This window comes from Dermatophagoides pteronyssinus, unplaced genomic scaffold (assembly GCF_027571235.1).
Source record: "Dermatophagoides pteronyssinus isolate colony J.1.1.1.1 unplaced genomic scaffold, Derpt_VIB-CSIC_2022.12 sq0015, whole genome shotgun sequence".
Taxonomy (NCBI): domain Eukaryota; kingdom Metazoa; phylum Arthropoda; class Arachnida; order Sarcoptiformes; family Pyroglyphidae; genus Dermatophagoides; species Dermatophagoides pteronyssinus.
The window spans coordinates 221,152-249,119 of NW_027461539.1; the positions used below are offsets into that span (position 1 = coordinate 221,152).

At 29.8% G+C, this 27,968-nt stretch overlaps 3 protein-coding genes across 5 annotated transcripts; 2 read left to right on the top strand and 1 right to left on the bottom strand.

Annotated features, from left to right (window-relative positions):
• Positions 1-1,289: 1,289 nt before the first annotated feature.
• Positions 1,290-19,570, top strand: oc (homeobox protein OTX2). 2 transcript variants are annotated; one of them, XM_075822074.1, is made up of 5 exons: positions 1,290-1,811; positions 14,806-15,623; positions 17,949-18,127; positions 18,202-18,452; positions 18,515-19,570. In XM_075822074.1, exons 1-5 carry the CDS (start codon positions 1,600-1,602, stop codon positions 19,002-19,004), a joined length of 1,950 nt encoding a protein of 649 aa, XP_075678189.1. In that variant the 5' UTR covers positions 1,290-1,599; the 3' UTR covers positions 19,005-19,570. The 2 variants fall into 2 exon arrangements, with proteins under 2 accessions (XP_075678189.1, XP_027197539.1); XM_027341738.2 differs by lacking the exon at positions 1,290-1,811 and adding an exon at positions 13,730-14,694.
• A 1,570-nt stretch (positions 19,571-21,140) lies between these two features.
• Atg9 (autophagy-related protein 9) lies at positions 21,141-25,705 on the top strand. Of its 2 annotated transcripts, none has more exons than XM_075822198.1 (3): positions 21,141-21,247; positions 21,332-22,146; positions 23,035-25,705. In XM_075822198.1, exons 1-3 carry the CDS (start codon positions 21,191-21,193, stop codon positions 25,649-25,651), a joined length of 3,489 nt encoding a protein of 1,162 aa, XP_075678313.1. In that variant the 5' UTR covers positions 21,141-21,190; the 3' UTR covers positions 25,652-25,705. The 2 variants fall into 2 exon arrangements, with proteins under 2 accessions (XP_075678313.1, XP_075678312.1); XM_075822197.1 differs by lacking the exons at positions 21,141-21,247; positions 21,332-22,146 and adding exons at positions 22,509-22,829; positions 22,895-22,973 and having other exon boundaries at positions 23,036-25,705.
• Positions 25,014-27,957, bottom strand: Sas-6 (Spindle assembly abnormal 6). The gene is made up of 5 exons (XM_027341531.2): positions 27,519-27,957; positions 27,327-27,461; positions 27,120-27,266; positions 25,707-27,054; positions 25,014-25,640 (listed from the first exon to the last, which is right to left on the bottom strand). The coding sequence occupies exons 1-4, from the start codon at positions 27,728-27,730 to the stop codon at positions 25,767-25,769; spliced, it is 1,782 nt and encodes a 593-aa protein (XP_027197332.2). The 5' UTR covers positions 27,731-27,957; the 3' UTR covers positions 25,014-25,640; positions 25,707-25,766.
• Positions 27,958-27,968: the final 11 nt, after the last annotated feature.

A 27,968-nucleotide genomic window follows, 5' to 3' on the forward strand; every position in this document is an offset into this window, starting at 1 on the left:
TTACCATTGTTGTGAAACATTTGATTGTACTTATCCGCTTGCCATTTTAATTGAATGTTGGTGTTTTTTTTGTTTGTTGATGTTTGTGCGTGTGGTGGGGTTGCCAATGAATTTTGAACGATCCAAAAACAAAAGTCAATGAGAACTTGTTTGTCAATCCAAATGTTTGTTTGTATATGTGTGGGATCGTATATATTAAAAAGCCACACACATGGATTGTATAAACAATGTTTTATGAATCTGGTTTCTAATTGATTATTTGTCCAATAAATAGTCCATCTGCCAACTAGCGAATCCTTTATTTTCCGAATATTCAGCAAAACTTTTATAAATTTTGATGACAATTTCCTTTAAATTAATCTATTATTATCATCATTATCGATCATCTTTTTTTGGATAATAATTTTTGTTCGTATTTCACTAAAAAAAACGCGCATAAACTGTTTGAAGAATACGAATGCGCGCAGTGTTTTTATTTGCGAGCTAGATGCATCGTCGTAGTCTTCGTCTTTATCGTGGCCATCATTCTAGTATTGGACCATCACACACACCACTGTGCATAGCTAAACGACGTCATTTGAATGATGTTTGATGCTTCTGTTGTTGTTGCTGTTGTCTTTGTCGTTCCATTCCATTATTGCATTTAAATTTAAAAATGACAGAAAACTTTGAATCAAAGATTGTTATTTTCCATTTGAAATGATGAATAAATAAAAATCAACAGCAGGAACAAAGAAACGAAGATGAAAAACACGATCAAACAACAATTTTAACATCGAACGGGCATGGCTTGAAATCAAAAAGGCTGCCTGGCTAGCTTCTCTCTCTCTCTCTTTCTTTTTCTTTCTTTATTTTGGCTGCCTGGCTTTTGTGGCTATTTCACTTGTCTTGAAGATCATTGAATCGAAGTTTGGTGTTCAAACATACGCATAGTCGATGCATGATGTGGTCACAAATATATCTCAAACATCAGGATTTTCATTTTTGTTTGTATCTTCAAAATTCATTTCATCTCATTTGAATCCGATGTCTATTAGTTTATTGATTTGTTTATGAGTGTCTGTGCTTTTTTGTTTGTTTGTTTGTTCTGATTCAATTCAAATGATAATATAAACCAATCATTGATTTGGTTTTACCTGTGTTTGCTTGTTTTGTTTCTGGTCATCATCAATTGATTCAGCTAGAATTTTGTTTGAATTTCCCAAAAAATTCTTTCCATCATTGTATCCAGAATTCATTATATCATCTTGAATTAATTTTTATTTTTGAAATCAATTCGTGTCAATGTGTTTTGGTGATGTTTTTCTAATGATATTCGTTTGTTTTTTTTGTTGTTGTTGGTCGAACTGTATTTGCCGTTGTATATTTTGTTTGTTTGTTTGTTCGATAGTAAATTGTTGCGAAGATCATCATTATCTTTGATTTTAATGCTGACATGATGATGATCATGATAAAATCTTTCAATTCTTGTCATCGTTATTTATTTTAATCTATTCATTACTACGAGTTAAAGATAGATAGATAGATAGATAGAGATTAAAAAAAATATTTAAATCAACCAGATTAAAGAAAAAGATAATCAAAAAAGAACATTTTTGAATGGCTACATCCTCAATGTTTGAAATCAACGACGAAGACCGTGGCACCAGCAACAACGACAACAACAAAAACGACGAAAAAAATAGCCAAAATCAAAATCGTCAACAACAGCAAAAAAATTATCAAATTCAAATTGAAAAATTAAACGAAATCAATCAGAATCTTTATAATAATAATTTACATAAAGGTGATCATCATCATCATCATGTATCGTAAGTGTATATGTTTTTGTTTTTCACTTCATTAACGATCCTGATTGTATATCATGCATTTATCGTTGATAATTCATTCACACAAAAAAATTTTGTTTCCCCTTTTCTTGTTCATCATCCATAAGTCTTGTTGTGTGTTGTAGAAATTCTTGATGATTCTTCTTTTTCATCGATTTCAATTTGATGTTGTGGGCAAGATGTTATGTTCAATTTGATTCATTGCGAATTTTATTTCAGCTTTTCAGATGAGCAACAACAAATTTTTTTTTCATCATTCGATTTCGAGAATTCGTTTCTCTTCTTGTTTTTCTACTAAATTTAGTTTAAAGATTCGATGATGATTATGGTGTATGGTTTTGAATGGTAATAAAATCAAAGTCGTTATTTACCGTTGACATTTATTGACTCTTTAACATCTAGGTCTTTGGTTTGTTTTTTTATTTTTATTATATTGAATACGAATCAAATGTACAGGTGTTCTTTATTTCTATTTTTTTTCATTTTAATACTTGCTCTGGTTATTTTTTTTTCGTTGTTAGAAAAAAATAATGACCAGATCATAAGATTGCATCCATTCGTTTTTTTTTCGTTCTTAACTGCTTTCAGATGATGGCCCATTCATCTGTTTTGTTTTTTTCGATCTTTATATTCTTTCCATTCATCATTGAGAGAAGAAAAAAAAACATTCAGAAGTTAAGCACGGAAAAAAAGTGTTAATCATCATCATCATCATCATCATAGAGGATATATGGAAAGATATTTCGGAAGAAACAAAACCAAAAAGCTAATCGAATAGATTGGATTTTTTCTTGGTTTTACAATTTGTTTTGTTTTATTGTTTTTCTTTAATGTTCATTTCTTAGCATTGGATTTCTTGTTTGATCAATTGCAATATTGATAAGAAAAGTTTGTCAAATTTTGTTTGACTGATATTTTCTTCACCACTGTTCCATACAAATATAATTTGGATGCAAAAAACAAAAAACAAAAATGAAATTGTAAAAAAGAAATAAAATTGGTATTTTAGCTTATTGTGTGTCGTTTCAATATGTCTCTGCTGGATGCTAGTATTTTTTTCCATTGCAATTTTGATGTTGTTGTTGTTGTTGTTGAATTCGATCATCCAAATTGACAGGACAAGACAATCTTCAGTAAAGAAACAAACAAACAAAATCAGTAATCATGGCCATCATAACCTTGATTGCCAACAACAAAATAAAAAGAACATAACACACAAAAATGAGATTCAACAACAGCAGCAGCCGCAGGAGAAAATTGCTACGATCATCATCATCATGAACAAATTTGACAGACATTTAACTTTTTTTTCGTATTTGTAAATCAATATGATCAATATGGAAAGTTTTACTGTGGCTATGGTGGTGGTGTCAGTTTCAATATGTCAATTAATTTATATTCAAATTTTCATTTCTCCTGTTTATTACCTGTCGATTATGTTGATGATGATGATGATGATGATGATGATAATTATGATGGTCAAGGTAACCTATTCAAAAGATTTATATTATTATTATTTTAATGACATGAATCAAAATGTATCCAATCATCATCATCAATGTATAAAAGTTATAAATGAACAAACAAATAAACAGAAAACATTTACCTGCAATATTTATGCACAATTTTCTCTCTCTTTCTCTTTCTCTAATTATGATCACGATAAAGGCATATATCAAATGACAAATGATCATATTATTGTTGAAGTAATTTCATATTGGTTGACATTCGTTTTTCTGTTGATCAATCAAACACTTTTATATTTGATCATTTGAATAAAATAAAATTCTTATTTATTTTCATTTTATTATTATTGTTGTTGAAATGATAATTTGAAACTTATCAAACCGAAAAGGTCAAAACACTTTCAAGTGTGTTCAGATTTGGTTTGGTTCATTCATTCATTCATTTGAATACGTGTGAAACAATTTTATCAGCAACAAAAAAAAATGAAACTTAAATTTCTTAACAATTGAATGAATGTTTCCATTTAATTCAGCTTCTGATTTTCAAGAAGGAAGCTTGAATAATATATGATCCGGTCATGTTATCCAAAAAGAAAATAAATCTAGTTAATAATAGTGGGCGTGTGTGTGTGTGTTGCAAATTTCATTTTTGACACTTTTTCAAAAAAAATTTCCATTCAATTCGTTCAATCGACAGTTGTCATTCATCTGAAATGGGATAAAATACAAGGGGGTATATGGTGTAGTAATTTTCTTTTCTTTTTTTATGGTAACGGGTATCATAATTATTCGACTATCACGATTTTGAATTTAACACTTTTGAAATGAAAAACGTGTAAATGAAACCATTTTTTGTTGTTATTGCTGCTTCTGTTCACTGTGTTTTTGACTAAACCTTTTTCATTCATTCATTCATTCAGTGAAAAAAAACCTGTGTCTAGTCAATTGATATATTTCAACATTTGACATGTCAAATGACAATTTAATCAAGAGAAGTAAAAATGAAAAAAATTGTCAAGAATCATACTCGAAATAATAATAATAATAAAATTGGTCTCAAGTATCTTTATGAAAGTTTTTCATTCAAAAAAAGTTGAAACGTTTCTTTTTTCTTCTTTCAAAACAAAACCAAATCAATATCGATCACTATTTATCGATGGATTTTATTCATTTTTCTTCCAGTAGTTGTTGTTGAAAATTTTCAATCAAAAGTATTACATTACATTTTTTTCAAGTCCAAAATGAAATTTAATCTATGATTACAGAATGATTTTACCTTAATTCAAGTATTTGACGCTCATCTAAATCAATGTTTAATTAAGTTTAAATATTTTATTTGAAGATTTTTTTCTTCTTCTTCTTTTGAATTGTCATTTATATGATCATAACATTCAAGATATGGACATGCAAAATAAAAAATCTAATAAATAAATTGAAAATCCAAAGTAATAGCTTTGCTAATTGATTTCGATGTTTTTTTTTCAGTTTAACGAGGGTTTCAATTACAAGTGAAACCAAACCAAACTAAAAAAAATTATTTAACCATTTTTTGCATTCATAACCTGTGTGTGAATGAAGAGTATCCCGTTGAGGGTTATTTTTTTTCTTCTCTTGACAATCAAAATTATGACTTTTTTTCACAACACACATTATCTACAAATGTGACATCCTTGTGTGTCACATTTCTACGAAACTTGGTAAATTTTTTCAAAAAAAAATGTCACATAAATTACCGAATACATTCAAAGATGCACAGATGCCTCGTGTCTTCGAAAAAAATGGTGTTTTAAAAAAAAATGTTTTGAAAACCGGCAGATAGATTTCGGTTGTTTTCGCTTCTACAACTGAATCAATATTGAACAACGCACGCGTCACATCAACAACATATATACCGGTATTTGAAAGGCGCCAACTTGTCTGCCTGAATTTGAATTCCATCTATCAAATCATATGCAGCAGAAAAAAAAGTAAATATCGGGCGTGTTCTACGCCACCACTTACAATACTCATCATATACTTTGTTTACAACTATTTGTATGGATGCGTTTGAATGGGCGGTCGTTTCGACGGTTAATGTTACCGCCTTATTTACTGTTTTTTTTTCAGTTGTTTGTTTGTTTGTTGTTGTTATTGTTGAACCTAACTTTTCATTGCAATTTGAATCGAATCGAATCTTTCTTTCTTTTTTTGAAAAGAATTCTGAAAAATAACGATGTCGAAATGATTGATGTATGTCGTCATCATCTTTTCGTACACCTGACTCGTTACTGATTTATAAGTTATAAATACACAATATGCAATTTGAAACGAACAAAAAAAATTCATTTCGAATGGATGGAGTTCCGTTTGTCCTTTTCATAAATAATGTGCTCCATTTATCAATGCATACCGATGTGTCGGTAAAAAAATTCAACAACATTCCCCGTCATAGAATGATTAATTATCAATTGACCTGATGGTTGAAAATTTTCTTATTTCAATTATGATATCAATCAATTCATTTGACGTTTCGGTATTCTTTTTTTTTTGTTGAAATTCTTATCACATTCATGTCGCCACCTTTTTTTAACTATGATAATGATTATTACATTCTTCCAACGAATACCTCTTACGATAATCATGATCATCATTGATTTTATTTTATGGAGAAAAATTTTATGAAAAAGTTGTCTGCCGAATTATGAATTTCAAACAGTTTTTTTTTCGACACAAATTGACCTCATTATTATTATCATCGGGATCCTTTTGTTTGGCAGGTCATTTTGTCAAAATTATGGTTATCATCATTACGATGAATAACCAAGAAAAAAAAACCGATGAAATCAGAGAAAGAAAAAAAAAATACTAAACTAGGATTAACTAAACAAGACTAGTTTAGTTTTTTTTCATTCATTCAAATCTATTGTATAAAATGAAAACAAAGGACAAAAGATTAGAGAACAGTAAAAGGAAAAAAAAGTTTAAATATTCAAAGTTTTTTTCGCTGACAACGGGCTACATTCTGAACAGGTGTGTATATCAAATGATGATGATGATGATGATAATGTACCAAGAAGAAGATGGGACATTCAATTTGGAAAAAAAATACCGAATGGATAAATAAAGAAAAAAGGCTATACCGAAGATTGAACAATTCAAAATATTTAGTCGGTGACTTCATCTCCATTGTATGGTGGAAAAGTGAGCAATGCTGCTGGTGTTTTTTTCTTCTTCTCCGGGTGATGAATGCCAAATATCTCGAGAATTTTTCTCCTTCTTTTTATTTATTTATTCATTTTTTTGGTCTTTTACCGGCTATAACGGTCATCAATATCAACAACAGTTTGTCATTGATACTCCCAAAAAGAAAAATATTAGGCCAAAGATAAGTGGTGATCGATCTAGAACTGGACTAGAAAAAAGAAAAAAAAACGACCTTTGCTGAATTGAAATTTGTTTTTTAAAGAAAAATCCTTTTTTTTCTATTGTAAATGATCCCTAATTTTTTTTTGCTCTGATGTCTCGTGTATATTTATTCAGGTTCAGGTTATTGGCCCGGTCAAGTTTTTTTTATTTTTCTGGTATGCAGCCCAGAAGGATTTTGTACTATTTTATTATTATTATTTTCTGATTCTATCATCACCAATATCTAGGTTTAATTTTAAACGAAAACTTGATGACAGATAAGACATGGTATTCATATCACACACACAACACACACATGTATTCGCTTATGTCATTGAAATATGCCATTCAAATTGATCTATGTAGACAAACACACACACACACACGCGGGAGATGTTTGAGCTCAATGTCTATTGTTATCTATCTATCTATCTGTATATGTCTTTACCTCTCTTTAGTATTTTTTTTTATATATTTTATCTAGGTCCCTTTGTCTTGTTGTATCATATACATACATATCATATCATATAATATATTGTATTTGGCCGCAATGTTTACACAGCTGAACCCGATGCGTTTGTGTATGTATGTGTGTGTGTAACCATTTTTTTTTCTTCCCGATGTGTTTAAATGTGTAAAATTTTTTTTCTATAAATTCAGGTAAAATAATATGGGTGATATGGGCTAAAGAATACATCTGATTTTTAAGCTCTGGATATTTTTTTTCGCTCTCTTTTTCACATTCATTTTCTCTTGTCTGTCATCATTTCCAATCCATTTTATTTCATTTTTATATTTTATTTGTTGACAATTTCGGGGCGTTTATGTGACATTGAGACATTGCTAATATTTGCTATGTAAATAATTAATCCGAAAAAAAGAGAGCGAGAGCTTTATTTGCTTATAACAGAGCATATGTATTAGTATTAGATTTGAAAAATTTAGGTGGAAAAAAAAATTTTAAATTTATTTAAAGTCAAGTTTTTTATTTGATCAATTTTATTTTTCACCCTGTATATGTACGATAACAATTTTTGGTTTTCTTTTATTCTCCATTTCATTTGAAAATAACATTTTTCGTTTTGGTTTGAATAAATATGATTCTTGATTTTTCTTTTATCCATAGTTAAGGTGTGTTAAGAAGAATTGCTGGAAAAAAATTTCATGACAATGATCAACGAATTAAGATATTAAAACGTTATTAAACTGTCAGGCCAACAACCAAAAAGAAAGAAAAAAATAACAAATTGGCAAATATTGTTTGTTTGTGTAAAAACGAATAGGTTGTAATCACCTTTACCATTATCCTGTTGGAACCGATTTAGGTTTTTTGTTTATCCAATGGATTAATCTTGTTAATATTATTAGCTATGTTGTTGTAAACACCCTAATACTTTTCCCCATTGGTAAACTGTGATTTTTTTTTGTGTGTGTGTTGCTCAGTTATTCATTGAAAATATCAAATCATATGGTCCTAATCTTTTACCAACATCAACAAAAAAAACGAATTTAAAATTCATAATCAAATATCTCTTGAAACATATTTTTTTTGATTTCATCATAATGTTGATAATACTCTAACTAATAATGGCTTTAAACAGATTTTCTTATTTTCATAACCGGATCATTTTTTTCCTCTTTTTCTTCTTTATATTTGTTGGTCAATTATAATAATTTGTAAAACGTATGGCGGCCGCAATATTTACTACGATTTAATTGGACTAATTCTTTCTTTTGTGGATCACTGTATTATTTTTTTAAAAAAACCTCTTCATCACTATCTCAATACGTGTAATACCCAAGGATAATCGCTTTTTAAGCTTTATAATTTTTCTTTTTCCTCTCTCTCTCTCTCTTTATAATTTGCCACTACCCTTAACACTACTTTATTTTTTTCCTAAATCATCATTATTCTTAAATAAAAAGTGATAAAAAAAAATATAAACAAGTCATTTTAGGGTATTAACCTTAAGTCGATTAAATTAATCCGACACGAGAAACAAACTCTCCATCGTTATTCCTTTTCCACCCAACCCTCTTACTTTTAAAAAAAAATAACTAAATTGAAAAATTTAACCATTCATAGTGGTGGATTTGTTTTTCTGATCTTTTTTTTTCGAATGAAAGTGATCCTTAAAATATATTTGTTTGTTTTTTTTATCAAATTTAATCAATAGACAATCTTGGGCTTATATTAGGTGATAACAAAACAACAACAACAACAAAAAATGATGAAAATGAAACCTAGAAAAAAACAATCCTTTGATAACTCACACACACAAACGAAGCCGACAAAATTCTCGTGTAAACTTGAAGAAATTTTTGTTTGTTTTTTTTTGTTGTCTTGGAACTATCTTATCCAATGACGTCGCATATTCGATAATGAATGAATGAATGAATTTACCAAAATAGACAGGATACATTAAAGGCCATTAAGATTTTCTATTCAAAAAAAAAACAATAATATCGGAATAGAGAAAAAAAAGATTGATACATTATGAAGATAGATATATCAATCATGGATCGATGAATTGATTGATTGAATTCAATTGAAAAAAAATCGATAAAGGCCATGTGTTTGTGTGTGTGATTGATAACATGGATCAACACACGCACAAACACCATATAAAATCCATTTGAAACTCTATTTCTTCTTTTTAATTGCAATTTGTTCATGTGGAAGATAATCAGGAAGTTTTTTTTCAGACAACAAAAAAAATAATGTACCACAAACAATCAAACATACAATCAATCAATCAGTTTTTTTTCTCATTTATTTATTTCGAAAGGTGAAGAGTGTTATTTTGTTTGTTCAAAGAATTGGTTTTGTGTTTTTGCGACAAAATAACAGTTTTTATCCAAAGAGAGGCAAGAAAAAATACAATCAGAAAAAAAGCCGCCATTTAAAAAAACGAATCTTTCATCTTTTATTTTCCAAAAAACAACCAAATACATCAAAAAGAAAAAAAGGTCATCGTTCCTTTTTGTAATGATGATGATGATGACATGGAACATGATGCTCAACAAACAAACAAACAAACACTGTTGTTGTTGTTTCCTATTCGGATTTTTTTTCCATTCTATTTTCGTCATTGCTATTGGATATTCATTTACCATTAAAGTTTCGGGCAATGGTAAAACTTTCTTTCTTTCTTTCTCATTTTTTTTTGTAATTTGAGGATGTTATTCAAGATTTCTTTTGTTACACCCGAAAAAAAATGTAACATTATTTAATTTTTTTGTTTGTTTGTTTGTTGCATTTGATTGTTCTACATTTTTATACAATAGAAAAGAAAATTAACACTTCATTCATTCGAGACATTTATTATTTCATTTTGCAAACGGAAAAAATTGCTGACGACCTCAAATATATAAACAAATTGGTCATTTTAATTCCAATCAAATTTCGTTTGTCGTTTTTTTTCGTCTTTGTCATTTTTGTTTCGCATTTGTGTGTGCTTTATGTTTCATCCTTTTCATTTTGTTTTGTTTTGTTGAATTTCCAAACTTCTTTTTTTTCCGATTGATCTACATTGAATCAAATCGAATTGGATTGCAGGTCAAATTTTTGTTTTCGCTTTGTTGTTATTTTGTTGCAATTTGATTCTTGTCTGTTTGCAATAACAAAAATGATGATGAAATCTAAATCATTATTTAACAACAACAACTAATAATAATTATGATGATAACATTGTTAGATTCACAAGTGAAACTGTATGAAATTTTGTTTGCTTGTTTGTTTTTGCTTTTGCTTGAGGACAGAGATTTTTCTTCTCTTTAGTCTCTATGTGTTTTCTCTCGAAAGTTTTTATAAGAATTTACCATTAAATTGTGTGTGTGTGTGTGTGTGTGTCAATTAACACATATTGCCTGCTGCGAGAATATCATTTAGTTTGAAATTAACACTCAATCGAAAGAATCCCCAGAGTTACACAACAACAACAACAAAATTGGTAGTATTCCAATGCTAGCTTTTTTTTCATTTGTACCAAAAAAAAAGAAACGTACTAAAATAATTTCATTCCACTCACAATGACAATGGACAAAATGCTAATCAACGACGTTGACGACAAGTCAAATATTTTGATTGCTGATTAGTTTGTTGCTCTTGCATGTCTTTATTGTTTATGTTAAGTTTTGGTGTAGATTTTTTTTTTGTTGTTGTGTATATGGCTATTCCATAAGGAATACTGCTTAGATTCTAAAACAACAAAACATGCAGAATAGCTATTCCTAATAGGACTGGAAAAAAACTAGCATTGATAAGCAGCTTATCAAATACAACAACATGAATCTGAAATAGCTACCGAAGCAACAAAAAAAAAAAAACAAAAATACCCAACAAAAAACAAAACGAAAAATATTCATATTTCTGTATGTACAAACATGTTCGTTGGAAGAAATTGCCAAATGGCACGAGATCAAGGAATTCATTTTTTCTTCTGTCTTCATTAATTTGGTTGAAATAACATGCTTCAAATTACAATCATAACATGACGTTTATGTATAAGATTTATATGAATTCTTCATACAATTAGCGTTTAAAATATATAATTAGTATATTAACTAACATTTAATTGATTGAAATTAGCCATTCTAATCCATTTTGTCATCAACATAATTTATTCTTCATTAATAATAATAATAATGATTACAATATAAATTAGCTCAGGTGTGTTTCGAGTGTGTCACGAATATCCGAAAAAAATAAAGCTAAGATATAATAGATTGATTTATAATAATTCGTAATCAATTATACAGTTATTAATTTAATTATTACATGAAAATTGGATCAACAACAAAAAGCTGAGTTAATATGATTATTTTGAAAAAATCCCCGCCATAATCTTATGCAATTAATCAAATTGATTGTCAACATATGATGACAAAAAATCTCTTTTATTAAATCAATATTAAATAAATAATCCATGATTAACATTGAATTTTGTTTGAATTTCAATTCAAGCATTCAATGTAATAATCATTCATTGATCATGCAAAATCCGATCAGAAAAATAAAAATAAAAACACTGTTGCTAATTTTTTTTTCAAAGGCAGCCAATAATAATGTTTTGTATATTACAACATACAACGGGTTTAAAAGAAAGATAAAAAAAACCACATTCATACTTAAATTGGATTTGTGTTTTTTTTTTTTGGAAAATAAAAACCAAAAAAATACTGTGATTGTATCAAAATCTTGTATTAATAGTAATCTATTAGGTAATCTCTAAGTGTATATTTTTCTTTATTGATTCTTTTTTTTATATCATAATAGCATCAATTTTATAATAATCATAATAATAATAATAATAAGAATCATCAAGTTTTTTTTCACTGTTATGTTTTGTTTTGCTTTGTTTTGTTATGTAGTGAATCGACCAACTGAAACAAGATGACGATGCTTGTTCACAAGTATTTTTTTTTCAAAGTTAAGTAGGGATCAATTTTCCGTTCACTATCTATGATGGTTTTTCTTTTTTCTTTTTTTTTTAGTTTTATAAAAAAAAGGCGATAATCTTGTGATAAGCTTAGCTTTAGTAATAATAGTGAACATACTTTATTGTCATTACCGACCAAGAAATTTGTGTTCATATATACAATGACGGGATCTTATTGTATACTAGCATTGCAAGCCATTGGCCATTGGCTTCGTCTACTAAGTAGACGAAGTCTAGCTTAGTCATAAGGCCAAGTCCAATGCAAGCCAGCCATTTGTTTATGTAAAAATCAAAGATCCTTATAAATAAAAATGCAAGCCATCCATTTTTCGAGCATGCGCATTGAAATAGAAAAAGTGTTTCGTCTCAGCCAGCCAGCCAGTCAGTGTTTTACTTTTTATGTTATTAGATTAAATTAGATTTAATAGACAAAAATACGTTGTGTTTTTTCCACCCCTCTCAATTTCTTTATTTTTCCGATAAAAACATGATGATAATCATAATGATAAAGATGAACACATTAAGAACTTAATGTGATTATCAAACACACACACACACACACATGCTATACATTTGAAGAAGAAAAAAAAAATTGATTCCGGCTTTTTTTTCTTCGATCAAAAACATTTTTTTATAAATATCTCAACGAAATTATCAATCAACTATATTTTTTTCTTTAGAAAATGTTGTTATCGATTAGGTTTTTGGAATCGATTCCATTTTTTTTAAATATAATTTTTGATTCTTCAGGATAATGCGCAATCAGAATAATGATATTCGAACAACTTTACAGATCTTTGATTCAATTTGATCATCATCATTATTGTTATCATCAATTAATTTTGATGTGTATGAAAAAAAGACCAGAGAAAAAAAAATATTAATTTTCTCTAAACGACCGAATAGTGGTGTATACGACGAGAACGATACAATTTTTCTTCGTATTTTTTTTCCCTTCGTTGTTTGTTCGGATTATATTGCTCTTCACAATCGTCCATCATAGAGTTGTATGTATGTATGTTCCCTTCAGTTGATTGATTGCGCCGGGGATTTACTTTTTAGATTTTTCATATGTTTGTATTCTCTTCTTGTTTGCTTGCCTTGGTACAAAAACTTTTTCATTCTTTTCTTTCTTTTTCTTTGGTTATTTTTGTCGGGACCTGCCATCATTTTCGTATATATTTTCGAGATCAATTAAAATAAGATTGACAAGACGCCAAGCGCAAGTCTCTCTTTTTTTTGTTTCATTATTCTGTTAGTTTAGTTTCTAAACAAAAAAATTTTTTTGGGCGTCCAATTGAATTTGATTGACGAATGAAGCCAAAAAAAAACGATAAATTGAATATACACAAATAATAATAATAATAACTACAAATGGGAGGGGCAAAATGTTTAACAAGGCGGAGCATACAATATATATATCAATGTTATCAAGGGGCTGGAAAATGATATTGATAACTACCAATCCTAAACAAGTATGAATATACGAACAAAAAGCTGTCTAACAACAACGAAGAACAAAAAAAAACAACCAAACAAGATCCTATGGCTTATAAGCGCAAACAAAATCTGTTTGTTGTCGTCATTTATTCGTTTGCTGTAGTTCTTAAAATATTATTATCATCGTTGATATTCGTCATACTATACACAACACATAGATACAACAACAGCAAAAAAAAATCCCTTAAAATAACCATCGTTACCGAATTTATATACCATTTCTTCACTTTAGTTGAGTTTGAATTTCATGAGTGTAGTTCATTCGTTTGATCGTCATCATCATTGAAACAACACAACCAAACAAACATCGAAACAAACAAACAAACAAACGAGTGCGAAAGAAAAGAAGCGATTAAATTACGAAAAAATGCTAAATACGATTATTTGATTAGCAGCCATTGATCAACCACACACATACACATACACACATAGACATTTAAAGTATCTGTCGTCTGAATCTTTTTTTTTAATAATAGAATATATATACCAACCACCTTATAAACTCTTAATCGTATTTGTCCAGATCAAGATTATCTTCTTTCATCTTTTTTTCAATATTATTTTAAACAATTTTTTCTTCTTCTGATTTAACCGTTCACCTTGTTCATATATATTGTGTTGTTTGCTTAACTACTTTTGATTTTTTTTTTGTTCATCCATTGATAATAACTTTTTAATCTATCGACACACACACACGCAACAACATTGTAGTAATTTTTTTTTTGTAATTATCACAACAACAAAGATTAATTTTTTTCTGGTTTAACGGAATCAATTTTCGGATGTGGTTATTATTATTGGATTTTTGGATTTTCTTTTCGTCATCTTCATCCTATTGATTATCAACTGATTTGATCCGATTTTTCTACAAGTGTTTACGTTTGTGTGTGTAAATTTGCAAATTGATACTTATAATATTGATTATAATATTCATCATCTACCGCTGACAACTTCTTTGATAATATTAATCTTATTAATAAAGAAATTTCAAGATTAAACAATTTTTATATTAAAAAACTAATCGCACAATCATCATAGCTAAATGACACCTACATTTTCAAATCGTTATTACTTGTAAATAATTATTTTTTAATTTATTCAAATTGTATTCTTGAGAATTATTCTGATCAATCCTATTAATTCATTTTTTGTTTATTTTTTTTCTGTTTGAAATTTTTTGTTTAGATCAAATTTGACCAATACAAGTCAATTTCCATATCCCGGTTACGCATTTAATCATAATCCACATTCACAACAACATCTACATTCAAATTATTATCATTATCCAAATAATAATCAAACATTACAAGTTGATACATTAGGTTTTTCATCACCAACATCATCTTCGACATCATCATCATCAACACCTATTCGATCATCAATCAATAAACCAGATTATTCATCTGAAACTGATCGTCAAGAATCAATTTCTAAATATAAAGTAAATACAGAAATTGATACAACATATAGTGATTCATACGAATCACTTATACAATCAAATCAATCAATTGTTCAAACTGTACCGACAAATCTTGAAAATTTAATTAATAAAAAATTACAAAGACCATCGCCAACATCAACACCTATTAGCAATATTAGTACAACTGAAGATTTATCATTGTCTTCCAATTCTATTCGTTCATCGACACCTACATCACCATCATCTAATATTAATCATACTCATCATCATCATCATCATAACAATCAAACCGCTGTTTTGGATATTGCTGGCTATCGAACACAACCTCCAACATCATCATCATCATCGCTTCAATCTCATTACCGTAATCAACAACAACAATCATCATCATCATCATCGGTTGCAAATTTTTCGGGCGATTTTTCAACAAGATCGGCAAATAGCCATACAAATTTTGCATCACAATCAAACATGAATAGCAGCCATCATGCAATGTCTGCATATCTTAAATCAAATCCTTATGCTATGAATGGAATAGCTGGTATAACATCACCAAGCGATCTATTACATCCTGGTTATCCTGGTAAGTATATAAAATTTGTCATTTTTCCTTTATTTTGTACGAAAAAGAATTCTATAACCGTAAACAACAAAATGATTTGATTGTTTGTAAAAGGACAACATTTCAAACACTTAGATTGTGTCCAGTGAGATGGTGTCTGACCAATGAAAAGATTTTTCATACACGTTTGTTCCAGTATACAACAACAATCACTTATGGTAAATTGAATCTATTGTTGTGTCTCGCCAACGTCGAATCAACAATAAGTATTATTTTTTTCGAAATACAAAATTTATTCGCGAGCAAATACAATTCTAAAATTTATCATGAGACATGTTTCCGATATGCATTTCCGATATTGTCTAGCAAAATCAATTAGAATTGAGCCTTGAGTTTATAACATTCTTTTGAATATGAATACCAAGAATTTATTCAGTCTATACTTTATCCAATTGACATGATGATGAATATTATTTAAGAATTTACATCATTCTTCTAGAATTTTGACAAATTTTTGTCTGCAAAACATTGAACAAATATTGTAGGAGGTAAACGAAACAAAATGAGAAAAAAAATCGTTCCAGGTGGTAGACATTTGTTGAATTTTCAATCAGTTGGTATAAAATTTGTCAATAATAATTTTTTTCGGGTAATCATTGTTGTTAATTATTATAGCTTTATTTTTTTCACCAGTCAAATTGGTTGATGGTTGTTCGTTCGGTGGTAGGTCATATGAATCGTATTGTGATTTTTTTGTTAATGGGGAAAAAAAAAAGAATGACGAAAAAAGAAAAATACAAAGGTAAAAACGGGCCAAAAGCAAAAAAGGATCAGGAAAATTGTAGGATTAAAAAAAATTGTGCTGAACAAAATGAGAAGAAGAAAAAAAAATTAATCCTGTTTTTGAATTGAGCTTGAATTCATTATAATGGGGGGTAGTACACTAGCCATACTGTTTGAAACAACTAAGGGGTCCAGGTTATATATATATCGATTACAGATCCTAACGTATCATTGATAATTTTGACCGTCATTCATATACAATGATCACTAATCTGGCTATTGTAATATTTAGTTTTTTTTTTTGGTTAGGTCGAATCGATCTATAATCCTTGTATTCATTTCATTTCATTTTTATTTTTTCGACCCGTCAACCGATAAAAACTAGATGAATTGTTCAGAAGGAGAAACAAAAATGAATCAAGCCATGTATTTATTACCACTGTTAAAAAAAAATTTCCAAAAACTATAAATGAAACAAAGTATACCTGGATGGATTTATTTCTTGAATTGTTCTTATTATTATTATCATCATTTTTGTGTATGCAAATTTTCAATAAACGACCTCGACAATCATTGAAAGTGATGCTTATTACTATTATTACTGTTGTTACTCTCTACATCAATTCAATCAATTGCTTTTCATCATGATGATGACAACGATTATGTTGATTCCTGCTAGAACTTTGTTAAAGCGTATATACAATGTAAAAATTGTGTTTAGTATTATAAACAATTATAGTTGACCTAAGAAGACCAAGTCTAATTGTTTATCGGATTAAGAAATTTTGAAATAGTAAAAAACGAATCGAAAGAGAGGGAAAGAAAAAATTAGAAACCAGCCTGGTTTGTGTGCTGGAACAGCAAAATGTCAATTTTTCTCTACATCTGCCAATGAATACGAATTGTATTTTTTCGACCCAACTTTTTTTTTTTTTGCAGGACAGGATTCTTTTTCATTTACAAAGATGAGATCCGTCCTATATGTATACCCGAACACAACACAATGTTCGATGTTAATCCGGCTGTTTTTCTTGCGTTGCGTTCTTTTTTGTCTGCATATGGCAGCTTTTTTCTGGTTATTTTTATTTTGGCCAAACTTTTTTTTCTGTTTTTGTTGTTGTTGTTGACTCGATGATGATGATGAAGTATATACGAACCGTGTGAAAACCATACCCAAATCTTTTGCTGTCGGATTAAAATTCTCGTTCATTTTTTTTTTTTTTTGATTGGAAGTTTTTTTCTTCTTCAATGCATGCTTTGAGCGGGTGTGTGTGTATCTCAATGTATGTATGTTCATGTTTCCTGTTCCAAACAATTGTTTTCATTATCAACCAGATTAACATAGCAGTTAGTATTCAGTTCAATCTTGACCGTTGTATTCATATTAGTCGATTATCAACAAATGTCATGAACGTATTTCCAACAAACAAATCTATATCATTAACAATACGGTTGTTTAATTTTTTCTTCGAATATATAAATGATGACTGATTTTCAATAAAAATCTATCGAGAAAAACAAAAAAAAATTTAATTTTAAATCCATTTACTGGCCTGTTTTCAGGAACATTATCACCCAATGGACCAAATCAACCACCACGAAAACAACGCCGTGAACGTACGACATTTACTCGTGCTCAATTGGATATATTGGAAGCATTATTTGGTAAAACACGATATCCAGATATATTTATGCGTGAAGAGGTAGCTTTAAAAATTAATCTACCCGAATCTAGAGTACAGGTAAGTGATTTCGATCATAGTGATTCTTTTGATTTAGATTGATATTCATTTTTGAAAAATTATGATTATCATAGGTATGGTTTAAAAATCGACGAGCTAAATGTCGTCAACAAGCTCAACAAGCCCAAAATGGTAATCAAAATGCAGCAAATAAGAATCGTCCTAAAAAATCAAAAAGTCCTACGGCTACCGGATCATCAACTAGTTCTCCACCAGCATCAATTAATCGCGATTCACCATACAAACCACCCTCATTGAATAGTATTACATCAAGTAGTAATAGCACCGGATCACTTTGTTCATCAGTCACATCAAACAATTCAAGGTATTTTCCGTTATAATATTGATGAAATGATGATTGATTAAAAATTTATTTTTTATTAATAGTGCCAACATGTCATATAGTTCAATATGGAGTCCGGCAGCGATAGCACCCGTATCGGATCTTATGGCCGGCAATAGCTGTATGCAACGAGCAACGGCAGCCTATCATCACCATCAAATGGCAAGTAATGCACCAAATACTAGTGGCCCTTGTTATCCATCGCAAGGATATGGCCATCCGTCCGCATATCATTATGGTAACGCAATGGATTATCATGCCATGTCGGCTATGCCATCCATGTCACATCATCATACACAATTAGGAGCATCGATGAGTTCAGCATCATTAGCAAATCAAATGGCAGCCGGTGGTCCACCACCAATGAGCGCACATATGAATCCAATGTCTTCACATTCTAGCCTACATGCTAGTAGCCATGTACCATCATCACAATCACGAACATCACCACCGAATGGATCATTATCAGGAGGTCATAATGATTGTATCGATTATAATACGGAAAAGGCTAATTGGAAATTTCAAGTGTTATGAAAACAAAAATTCGCTTTTGAATATTCATCAATCAAAATCCCACAAAATTTAAAATTCTCTCATAAAAAAAACCGTGATTTTCATCATCAATATGATCTATCATGAAGCCCTCATATGACATTTATACTGATGGCAATTTTAAATTTAAACAAAACAAAAAAAAACGTAACAAAAACCCGCCGAATTTTCGTCATCAGAATCATCATCAGCATCATTGTCCGTAAAAAATATATCATAAATATTGATCTCATCTTTTTTCATTTGGATGGATCTGATTTTATCATCATCATCATCATCATACACAATGTTCACATTTATTTTTTCACACATATTCATACTCGTAGAGTTTGATGGACTTTTAACATCTCAATCGACGATTTCATTATAATTATTAAATACATTCACATAATACAATTCAATTGTTGTAAAATAGTTACAATTTCATTATTCAAACACTTTAATTAGATCAAACATTTTCATACTACGAAAAAAAACTAATAACCAATAGATTTTTATTTTCGGCTAATAATCAACATTTGACATATTCAAACAAATTTTTTTTTTTTGAATAACATTATTCAACTATTACAACCAACATTTGTCATTCATTAATTGTTCATCAAAACGATAAAAAACTAAAATTAGAATCCTGTTAATATAATCTGATTCTTGCTTTAAAAAGATAGTTTTTTTCGGTCAATTCTTTTTTCTTGATTCATTTTCATCATCATCATCGATTGGAAAATTATAAAAAAAAAATTTTTGTAAATAAATTCTTTAGGCGCATTATAATAGGCATGATCATTTAATTCACATCCAACAAAAAAAAAAATCATTCAAAATCAAATAGAAAACAAAAATCAAACATTCATTTGAATATAAACGAAACAAAATAATTGATTTTCATAATAATTTGAATAAAATTAATTAAAGAAAAAAATTGATTTGATTTCAATCATTTTTTTTTGAATTTTGAATTTACATCATTCAACACTAGATGCCGTTAGTAAAAACATTCGACATTCGAATTCGAATGTTATCATTATTATCATCGTTCGATGGACAACCATTCACCTTAATTTTTCAAAATTGATAAAAATTAGATATATTTTTGTTTTGCAATTTTTTTTGGAAATTTAATCTAAATTGGGAAATGATAATATAATTCATTTGTAGTTTGCCGTAGTAAATATCAGTGTGTGTGTGTTTTTTTTTGTTGCGTTGTTATCAACATCCTTCCGCTCAATGATGATTTTAATTTTTGAGTGAATTTGATTTGGTAAAAAATTTGTTAAATGTAAAATTTATATTTTCTTTATCGTCATCATCATCATCATCATCATCATCATCATCCTAATCAATGTTTATTTATACCCACCCACACTATCATAAACATTTAGAAAGGAAAAATGATAGGAATCCATGGAAACAATAAACAAACAAAAAAAACATGCATGCATGTAAAATTGTTGTAATTGTTGATATAATTTATTGGTTTTTGATTGACAGTAAAAAAAAAATGATTGAAACGCACACACATACACACACAGTAATGATGCATGATATCATTATCCTGTGTATGTGAAATATAATGGCCTATTCTAATTTTGGTATTTTTTTTTCATTTGAATTTCCGAATATTCGAATGACAATCATAATCATTCATCGAAAATACGAGAGAGAAAGAAAAAAAAACTTAATTTCGCTTTCGTCGTCGTCGTCATCGTTGGCCAACCAATTTTCTTTTGTATTTTATAAACATTCACATGAATCGCAAATTGTATATGATTATCACAACAGTCAATGAAAATTTCTTTCTATTTTTTTCCATTTTTGTTACGTTTGTTTCAACAGTTTCATCATTTTACTTGAACTAGGACAGTTCAATACTCGTAAAAAGCATACTCGTAAATTCAATATTATTTTGTATTATTGAAAAAAAACACACAGACACAACAATCAGTGAAACAAAACAACAACAAAAAAAAAAGAGAGACAATTAGTAAGCATATTTGATTACAATTTCCAAGTTTCAATTTTTCGTTTTCTCTTTTTTTTGATTTTATCCATGTTCGTTGTATTTTCCTATTTTGTTGCTTGCGTTTATAATACCATAAACATGACATGAAAAAAAAACTAACATTACAATCTATCATGACCACAATCATAATCATTATCCTGTTTGAATGTTGTTGTTGAATACATGTATTATTATTGTCAAACAAAACAATAATTTTTTAAGTGTGAATATAAATTCTATAGAATTGTTCTTAAATTATTTAATTTTCTTTTGTTGTTGTTGTTGTTGTTGTTTTTAAATAATATAGCTTTCATCGAAAGAATACAATAAACAGAAAAAAGAAATGGCTCCAATCGAAGGATATTGGGGCCATCCAACTTCTACAATTGATTGGTGTGAAGAAAATTACATAACAACAAAATATATTGCCGAATTTTGGAATACTGTTTCTAATTTGGCAATGATTATACCATCGATTACCGGTTTCTATTATGCATACCGTAATAAACTTCATATCCGATTTATGTTATGTTTTCTTAGCATTGCTTTTGTCGGTTTTGGTTCATGGAATTTTCATATGACTCTTTTGTATGAAATGCAATTATTTGACGAAATACCAATGATATGGGGAAGTTTAATATTGGTCTATTGTCTTATGATTCATTATTATCCGATGTTACAGGAAAATTTTTACAAAAACCTAATGCTTAAAACGATTCTGGTCACCTATGGTGTTTTATCATTGCTCACCTATTTATACCTCAAAACGCCAATTCTATTTCAAATATCCTATGTTATTCTGGTCACTTATATGCTTTATTTTACCATCTTATTGCTCAAATATCGTCCATGTAATAAAACGGTGTTCTATGTTGGCACTATCATCTACTATTTTGGAGCATTTCTATGGATGATCGATAATTTCTATTGCAATCAATTACAATTATTTCGTCAAACCAATACAATTTTACCTTTTATATTGAATCCATTAACACAGCTACATGCTTGGTGGCATGTATTTGCAGGTTATGGATCTTATCTACATATTTTATTCTGTACACATTCAACTTATCTAGCGACGGAAAAACCGTTAGTATTTAAATTTACTTGGTATGTTGGCCTAATACTTGATCGTTGTGAATCAAATCAACAATCTACAAATGGTATATCAACGATTAAAAAAATGACATAATTTTATTCAAAGTTTTATTCTTTTGTTGCTACATATATAATATAATTTAATTTAAATTTTCAAAAGACAAACTAATAAAATTATGAAAAATGGAATTCATTCATTCATTTACCTGCAGGATATTATTACAAAATTTTTATTATAATTCTGTATCAGCTGTGAATGTTAAAATCCCTTTATAATATAATGTACCCGTGACGATCATATTGACTGCTACCACTATCATATGATGCTGCTTCTATCTTACCACACTGAAAAAAAAGGATTTGTATCTCGTGCGCATTAATTTTTTGTTGTTGTTGTTGTTGACTGCTATTGTGTTTACATATTTTTCGTTTCATTTTTTATTCCATTCTTGGATTCTCTTATTGGAAACAATTAGATTTTGGTTGCAAAAAAAAAGAAACATTTTTTTTTGATTTCAATATTTTTATTTTATCTTTCGTTATCCTGTGATCATCATCAACACAAACATTCATTACAGACACACAATTAGTCATTTAATTAAAATTAATTAAAACTTGTGATACCTATTCTATTTGGCTTTATAAAATCTCATCATTTTCTTTTTGCCATGTTCATTGATCCGCACAGATCTTAGACATTTATCAAGGTTTGAAATCTGGTGTTAAACATAATAGATTTTAATTTAAATCAATAATTTTATTCTGAACACAGGCTAATTTTATAATGATATTGGATGCCATTTCATCATCGAACAATCAATCCATGTTAGAATTTTTTTCGTAGCCAAATGGTAAGAAAATTTTGATTCAGATGTTTTAATTTTGATTTCTATCTTCTATTTGTTCATTATAGTTTGAACCAATGCCTAACAGAATTGTCATTACGAATCAATCTAATCTTCATCAATCGAATGATCATCATTATAATTATCAACAACAGATACCTCCACCCCATTTAAACAAATTACCTGCTGGTCGACAACGTAATTCGGATCTTGAACAACCATCATCCGAAACTGATTTAAATCTAGATACCAATGAAACAATTAATGCAATCTCGACTGCCAAACAGCCATTAACTCAACAAAATCAATCAACGTATCAATCATTTGCCGATATTGCAGATCCTGTACAAAATCCTCATCTCTTCATTCATGTAGCATCAGGACAAAAAATTTCTCGACCATGGCAAGCTTATATCAGTGATTTAGATGACTTTTTCGAACGAATCTATTATTACTATCGAAAATCTGGTTTTATTTGTATAGTGGTGGAAAATATTTTGGAATTATTGGAAGTTTTATTGGTCGTATTGTTTACCGTATTCTTTCTACATTGTATTGATTATCAAGTGTTGTTTAAAAAGAAACTACCAGATGGACATCCAACAGATACGCCACTGAAAATAACTATATCGGATGTCTTGATTCCATGGAATCAAATTCGATTGAGTTCACTTGAAGTATTTTTTTTGTTATTTTCGGCTGGATTTTGGTTTTGCAAATTAGGTGTTGCTGTGCATACAATATTGAGTAACTATGCTATCCGATCATTCTTTATTGAAGCTCTTCAAATTCATGATCCATTGTTATATTCATGGCAAGAGGTACAACTAAGACTCATCAATGCACAATCTCAATGTCTGCTAAGAGAAACACATTTGGATGAGTTAGCCGTTCATAATCGTTTATTACGACGAGCCAACTATATGATTGCATTGATCAACAAAGGTGTACTTCCAATCTATTTTCGTGTACCATTACTTGGCGAATGTATTTATCTTACATCCGGATTAGAATTTAATTTTCGAATTCTTTTGTTTCGTGGCGTGTTTTCATTGTTTGATAAAAACTGGAAACTTCGTGATGAAATCAAATCACCATCGGAACGTTTAGAATGTGCTCGTCGTTTTTCCAATCGATGTTTGGCGGTTGGCCTGCTCAATCTACTTCTATTGCCAATGATATTCTTATGGCAATCATTATATGCGTTCTACACTTATGTTGAAGCGGCCAAACGAGAGCCAACATTGTTTGCATTGCGTACCTGGTCACGTTATGGTAGATGGTTTTGTCGTCATTTCAACGAATTGGATCATGAACTTGATGAACGATTGAATCGTGCATATCGTCCAGCTGCCCGCTATATGAATTCATTTCGTGCTCCATTGTTGGAAATATTAGCACGTTTTGTACAGACGATTGCTGCTATTTTATTATCAGTGTTGATTGCATTAACAGTTTATGACGAAGATGTCATCACTGTTGAACATGTTTTACTTTTATTCACTGGCTTGGGAGCTGCAATTGCTATATCCAAAGCTTTTTTACCCGATCCTGAACCGAATCGATGGACGTTTGGAGAATTGGATGCAGCTATACTACAACACATTCACTATCGTCCACATAATCATCCTCCGCACACCATTCAAGCCCGAAACGCTATGGGCAATATATTTGTCTACAAAAGTACGACTATATTGGAAGAATTGCTAAGCCCTTTGATCGTTCCTTACATCCTGATACGCCATCTACGATCACGATCATTGGAGATAATTGATTTTTTTCGTGTCTACACATTAGAATTAGCCGATATTGGTGATGTTTGTACGTTTTCCCAATTTAATTTTCATCAAAACGGTCATCGCATCTTTACAAATCCAGAACAACAAAAAAACGAACACAATCAATCTGTCGATCAATCGATGAATACATCGAGAAAAAATAATGCTGAAGTTTTACCCGATGATCGTAATACCACTCGTAATGGTAAACTAGAATTGAGTCTGATTAATTTTAAATTAAAAAATCCCAAGTGGCAACCACCAGATCTATCACAAATGCAATTTATTGATCTTTTCACACGTCAATCTTGTGATGATCCGGGTGTTCCAAATTTAATTATTCCTGATGGACGATTGCAGCCAACTATTGCTGAATCCAAATCAACAATTGATTTATGTTCGCCAACAACATCAACCTACCCGGCTTTTATTGAAACACAACCAGGATCTTCGTCGTCTATTAGACCTGATAATAATAAAAATCAACAAAGACAGTCTCAAATGATGACCAAGACTAGTCAAATTGGCGATTCATCGACCGGCATGCTTGAATCATCTGATTTTGGCTTCAGTAAAACACGGCGTCGTCTATTACAGCTCCGTTATGGTAATACGTTTAGCGAACAGGAGAAACGCGATAATCAAATGGCATTAAGTTCGTTGTATTTTCATCAAATGGTCTCCGAATCACAATCTTCACGACAGCAATCGCAGAACTTTTCATCACCACAGCATCAGCAATTATCTCAATCGACATCGTTTAGCGGCCAACTTACACAAGGATCACGAAATAATGAATCGATGCCATTATTACGCTCCGATTATGATGTAAGACCTGCTGGTGGAGAATATCGTAATAATTTTCTCGAATATGATGATGACGACGATAATGGTCCTTATAATTAGAAAAACAAAAAATTATAGATTAATACTCTTATTAAAGAGATTTTGTGTAACATACTTGTTAAACTAAAGAATATTTGCCATTTATTGGTGTTAATGAAAAGGAGTCAACATTTATCTAATCATGGTTACGTTTGGTAGTCCTCAAGTTGACTGTCTTTAGTGGTAATTCTCGTGAAGTGTTTGTAAATAGGAAAGATTTCTTTGATCTACCTCCATTTATTTTATCTGGATCAAATTCGACACGATTGGAATTGGATTGGGTTTGAATCTCTGAAAGATTCTCGGCTGTTTTCGAACGTCTCATAGCTTGAGTTGGACATTTATTCATTTTGCTAGTTTCCGATTCATATTTGGCTATTCCATTGCAACTGTTTTTGTTATGATGGTTAACTTTGAAATTATTTCCATCATTATCAACTAATTGCAATTCTTTGAGATGATAATTATTGTCATGCGTTTTTTTCTGTAGCTTTAATTGATCCAATTCTTTATTCATATTCGCTATTATCTTTTTGCTACTTGTTAATTGTAGCTCCAATTGAGAACAATGACATTTTTGTCGTTCATAATCCGATTTCAACCGGTCTATCTCTTTTTCTTTTGATTTCAACTGTTGCAGGCAAAGCTTCAAATCTAAACTCAATCTCTCGATTGTAGATTCTTTTATACTGACAATTTCTTCTTGTTTTTCTGTGACTTCATTCAGTGTGTTGATTTTTTCCTGACAAGATTTGACTTCATTTTGCAATTTACGAATTATTTCATTTGCTTTTATCAAATCTTTTCGAATCGATCCAATTTCTGTTTCGTTTTTGACCATTATTTGATTTGTTTGCTCTTTTTCTATTTTTAAAATACCTACTTCGGCATTTAATTGTTGATTTCTTTCATCCAATTCTTTTAATTTATTGTGACGTTTGACAACTTCCTCATTCAATTTTTCTTTCCATTCATGATATTGTCTTTCATGCTCTTTTCGTTCGATTTCGATTGTTTCTTCTCGATTCTTTAAATCAGTTTGTAGTTTTTGACATTTTGATTTCAAAACTCTTTCCACGTCATTCCATTTGGTTTGTTCTTGTGAAAATTTTTGCTCCACATCTTTTAGTTTTTCTTGGATGGATTTTTTTTCCATATCAAATTCTAACTTTAAACTTCGTACCTCGTTAGATTTTACGATGGTCATTGTGCTCAATTGATCTTCCAACGAAGAAATTCGCATTTGTAAAGTTTCAATTTCAGATTTTGATTTTCGATAGATAGTACAAAAATTACTTCGAACAAATTCTTCACTTGCGGATGGAATTTCAAATGATAAATGGACTATATTTTTGAATTCATTCAGCTCAACAATATCCAATGTGAGCATTGTTCGGGACAAATTTCTTATGCATAGGATATAGCTGTTAAATATGATTTTCATAAAAAGTTAGACTGATATCTCATCAAAAAACAAATAGTACTCAACCTTGATCCATTATCGGAATGAAGAATGCCAGATGTACGAGTACTAGTGGCCGAACTAGGAGTAGATATGGAACATTTTTCAAACATATTAATCAATTTATCTGAAAATTTCTCAAACGACACCAATAAGTTCTGCGTTTGTTTGATACTATGGTTGAAAAAAGAAAATAGATAATCATTCTATATGAGATTTTCAATAAACTTTTACCTTTTATATTCATTAAAATCGATTGGATAAAGATAGATGAAAAATGGATCATTTGGATCCAAAATACGAACGGATATTTCTTCGCGTATTTCATTGAATCGGCTGTCCACTTCGAGCAACAGTTGTATTGTTTTACTATAAGCCAAGAATCAGATGATGAAAAAAAAATCATGAAACAACAAATGATCATACTTAATGGAGAAATTTGTTGATTCCTGAAGATGAAAAGTTACTAAACGAGAGAATGCAATATTAGGAGCATTAGGATTGGCTTGAACTGTATTTGAACACGATGTTAATGCATGTAAATGAGTGGGTATTGATGAATAAGATAATCCGCTACTGCCGCCGGATGTTCGAGATCGGAAATCATCACCATTTAAATGTTGATGATTCGAAGACATTTTTATCTCGCGAAAAAACCATGTACACACAATTTAGACAGTCAAGAAAGTAAGGGCAATAATTTCACCATTACCAACGGTAACCAAGGTAAAAAAAATGAAACGAAAAAACAAGAATAAACCTGTGATCCAAATAAACACTTCATTCGTTCAACCTGATTGTCATGGTCACGAAAAATTAAATGATCCAACAATTCAACGAATAAATGTATTCGATCCACGCATGCGAGCAACGATA